Consider the following 3,908-nt stretch of genomic DNA (forward strand, 5'->3'; position numbering starts at 1 on the left):
CGAATAGTTAAGAGGTCAACAAGAATCCTTGATGATGTACTAGTACAAGTGGGAAAGTTTATGTTTCCCGCCAATTTCGTCATTCTTGATTGCTAGGTCAATGAAGAGATTCCCATAATTTTGGGAAGGCCATTCTTAGCCACTGGAAGAGCTTTGATAGATTGTGAGACTGGAGCTATGAAGAGATCATATTCAATATGCAGCAATCTATGAGGAGGCCTAGTGAGTTCGCTAATTGTTCATTAATGGAAGAGTTGATGCGATTTTACAAGAGAAGGATGAGACTCTTCATTCTAGAGATCCATTCGAAGCATGCATAATGAACCTAGATTAGGTAGACAGTGAAAACTGGGCAAAGTGGGTCTTGGCCCTTGAAGACCAAGGATTCTGGTGGAGGAAACCTCAGTTTGGACCCTTAGATATGCAGGTAGAACAACTTTTGTAGGTTCTGAAGGAGTGCATGACTAATATTGGGTGGACTATTACTGACATAAATGTTATTAGCCCACCTTTTTATATTCATAAGATTCTACTAGAAGATGAACACAAATCTTCCCGAGAACATCAAAGAAGGTTAAACCCAAACATGAAGGAAGTAGTGAATAAAGAGGTGATCAAATGGTTAGATGTCGAAATCATTTTCCCCATCTTAGATAGCAACTGGGTTAATACAGTTCAATGTATCCCAAAGAAAGGTGACATGACTGTGGTATAAAACGAGAACAATTAGTTGATATCAACTAGAACAGTCATGGGTTGGCGAAACTGTGTGGACTACAGAATACTAAATAAAGTCACCCGAAAAGACCATTTTCCCTTGACATTCATTGATCAGATGTTAGATAGATTGGCCGGGAAATCCCACTTCTTCTTCCTAGATGTGTACTCGGGGTACAACTAGATCCCCTTTGCCCCCGAAGATATAGAGAAAACGTTATTCACTTGCCCATATGGTATTTATGCTTTTTGGCAGATGTCGTTTGGCCTATATAATGCACCCTCCATATTTCAAAAGTGCATGATGGTTGTTTTTACTGATATGGTAGATGATATTATGAAAGTTTTCATGGATGATTTCTCAATGGTGGGTAATGCACTTGATAAATTCTTAAGGAATTTGAAAAGAGTGTTAGAAAGGTGCATGGAGACAAATTTGGTACAGAATTGGGAAAGGTGCCATTTTATGGTACAGGAAGGTATAGTCTTGGGGCACCAAGTTTCAAAGAAAGGTATAGAGGTTGGCCGGGACAAGGTGGATGTGATTGAAAAATTTCCATCACCTACCTCGATAAAGGAAGTAAGGAGCTTCCTTGGTTATGCCGATTTCTATAGGAGATTCATTACAGATTTGTCTAAAATTTCTAACCCGTTATGTAAACTTCCTGAAAAAGATCACTCTTTTATGGCTTTTGAAGATTGCAGAATGAATTAGTATCTAAAGATAAAGCTAGTGGTTGTGTCTATCGTCATTGCTCCGGACTAGGAACCACCATTTGAGCTGATGAGTGATGTAAGTAATTATGATGTGGAAGCAGTGATAGAGAAATGAAAAGATAAGGTCATGCACCCAATCCACTATGCAAGTAGAACCTTAAAAGGAGCCCAACTCAACTACACTATGACTGAAAAAGAGATGTTGGTAGTGGTGTTCGCATTTGACAAGATCCGATCATACCTGATAGGCTCAAAGGTAATTGTTTATGCTAACCATGATTCTCTCAAGTACTTGATTGAAAAGAAGGAGTCCAAGCCACGCGTGATTCGATAGGTACTACTACAAGAATTTGACTAGGAAATCTGTGACCTTACGGGAACGGAGAACCAAGTGGTTGATCACCTATCCAAACATGAAGGAGATGAAAAAAAGGTTAAAGTAGAGGAGATAGTGGAAACATTCTCGCATGAACAACTTCTAGCAGCAAGTCTTGAGGAGACGCGATGGTATGCAGATATTACAAACTACTTGACAAGTGGTATTGTTCCCTATGACTTGTCTTCTGTGCCAAAGAAAATGTTCTCTGTCAAATATATTTTTGGGATGAGCCATATCTGTTTAGAATATGTGCGGATAATCCGAAGATGTATCCCCGGGATAGAGCAATCTTCTATTTTGAAGGCTTCTCACACATACCCATATAGTGGCCACTTTGGAGGAGTAAGAACGGCTATAAAGGTGTTGGAGTTGGGTATTTACTGGCCGAACTTATTCAAGGATGCACATTTTAGGTAAAAAGTTGTGATGAGTTCCAAAGGACAGGAAATATTTCTCGTCAACATGAGATTCCTATGAATCCAATTCAGGAAATTGAGGTGTTTGATGTGTGGGAAAAAGATTTCATGGAGCCGTTTGTTAGCTCATATTGTAACAAGTATATCCTTGTTGTAGTGGACTATGTCTCTAAATGGATGGAAGCTGTGTCACTCCCTACGAATGCTACAAAAGGGGTTATGGGCTTTTTGAGAAGGAACATTTTCATCCGTTTTGGTAATCCAAGGGAAAAAATTAGTGAAAATGGCACTCACCTATGCAACCGAGCCTTCACTAAGCTGGTAGAAAATATGGCATTCACCGTAAGGTGGGCAATCCGTATCTCCCCAAACAAGTGGACAAGTGGAGCTATCGAACAGAGAGATAAAGAGTGTGTTAATAAAAACAGTAAATTCTACAAGAATGGATTGGGAAAGGAAGTTGGCTAATGTACTCTAGGCTTACTGCACTCCATTCAAGACCCCGATAGGCATGTCACCGAATAAATTGGTATTCAAAAAGGCATGTCACTTGCTAGTAGAATTGGAGCATAGAGCTTTGTGAGTGTTGAGACAATTGAATCTTGATATTGAAGTTGTTGGAACGAGTAGGGTTACGGAGTTGAATGAACTTGATGAATTCCGTTATCACTCATTTAAAAGCACAAGGTTGTCAAAGAGAGAACGAATATGATGCATGATAAGAACATTCTTGAGCTTTAACTTTAGTTCTGGAGACATGGTGTTGTTGTACAATTCGAGATTGAGATTTTCTCCATGCAAATTGAAATCGAGATGGTTAGGACCGTTTCGTGTAGTAGAGGCATTCCCTTCGAGAGTAGTGGATGTTGAATCGGAGGTTGGAACTAATAGGTTTAGTGACAATGGGAAGAGATTGAAGCACTATCAAGGCGTCATTGAGGAAGAACGAGCGATCTCAACCATGTACTTGAAGGAACCTTGACAAGAAGGAATCTGCGCTACGACGTTAAATCAAGCGCTTCTTGGGAGGCAACCCAGGGTTGTGCTATATTCATCGTGTTGTGACGTGACAAGGTGCTAGTTAGGAGAAAACCCAATTCTTGGAGTAGATATAGTTAAATTTAGTTTTGATTTAAGTTTAGGTGGTCTAACGAGTTGGCTTGGTGTGAATTCTTTTAACAGGTCTTGTAGTTGATAGCATGACGAAGTGGTTAGGAGTTGAAACTCGGGAAAAAGGCACGTGGAATGAATGGCAAATGATCATAAAAACATGCAAAGGGACACAAGGTTAGGCGTCCCAATTTGCTAGGTGAGGTCACTGCTTGGCCAATCAGCTCACATCGCTTAGGCCAATATGCCTGATAAGTGTGGATTTTAAATACTTATTAGTGCCTTATTGCTAGTCCAAAAGTACTTATTTTTGTAACCTAATCTAATGAAAATGGTTGAGTTGTAGGTGTGCTGGAAAGTATAAGTTTAATGAATAAAATTGAGTCAAAAAGAAGATATTTTAGCCAAATTTGGTGAAGAGGAGAAGTGTTGATAAAAGTATGGTTTGCAAAATTTTAACTGCGGCCGCAAAAGCAATTATGGTCCGCAAAAAAGGAATTGTAGCCGCAGAAGAAGAACTGAAGCTTCAGGAACTTTAGGCGATAGTGCAGTCCACATAAGAAAATATG

At 39.5% G+C, this 3,908-nt stretch overlaps 1 protein-coding gene across 1 annotated transcript; it reads left to right on the plus strand.

Moving 5' to 3' along the window:
* The first annotated feature begins 1,618 nt into the window (after nucleotides 1-1,618).
* On the plus strand, nucleotides 1,619-2,697 carry LOC138868701 (uncharacterized). Its single transcript, XM_070146269.1, has 3 exons — nucleotides 1,619-1,690; nucleotides 1,793-2,186; nucleotides 2,258-2,697. Exons 1-3 carry the CDS (start codon nucleotides 1,619-1,621, stop codon nucleotides 2,695-2,697), a joined length of 906 nt encoding a protein of 301 aa, XP_070002370.1.
* The last annotated feature ends 1,211 nt before the right edge of the window (nucleotides 2,698-3,908 follow it).

This window comes from Nicotiana sylvestris, chromosome 5 (assembly GCF_000393655.2).
Source record: "Nicotiana sylvestris chromosome 5, ASM39365v2, whole genome shotgun sequence".
NCBI classification, from domain to species: domain Eukaryota; kingdom Viridiplantae; phylum Streptophyta; class Magnoliopsida; order Solanales; family Solanaceae; genus Nicotiana; species Nicotiana sylvestris.

What these genes read in the sequence shown, in the direction of transcription:
- LOC138868701 (XM_070146269.1), top strand. Translation starts at nt 1,619, where the DNA reads ATGACTGAAAAAGAGATGTTGGTAGTGGTGTTCGCATTTGACAAGATC. An exon ending in CATACCTGATAGGCTCAAAG is followed by an intron (nt 1,691 to 1,792) that starts GTAATTGTTTAT and finishes GAATTTGACTAG; the next exon opens with GAAATCTGTGACCTTACGGG. An exon ending in TATAAAGGTGTTGGAGTTGG is followed by an intron (nt 2,187 to 2,257) that starts GTATTTACTGGC and finishes TCCAAAGGACAG; the next exon opens with GAAATATTTCTCGTCAACAT.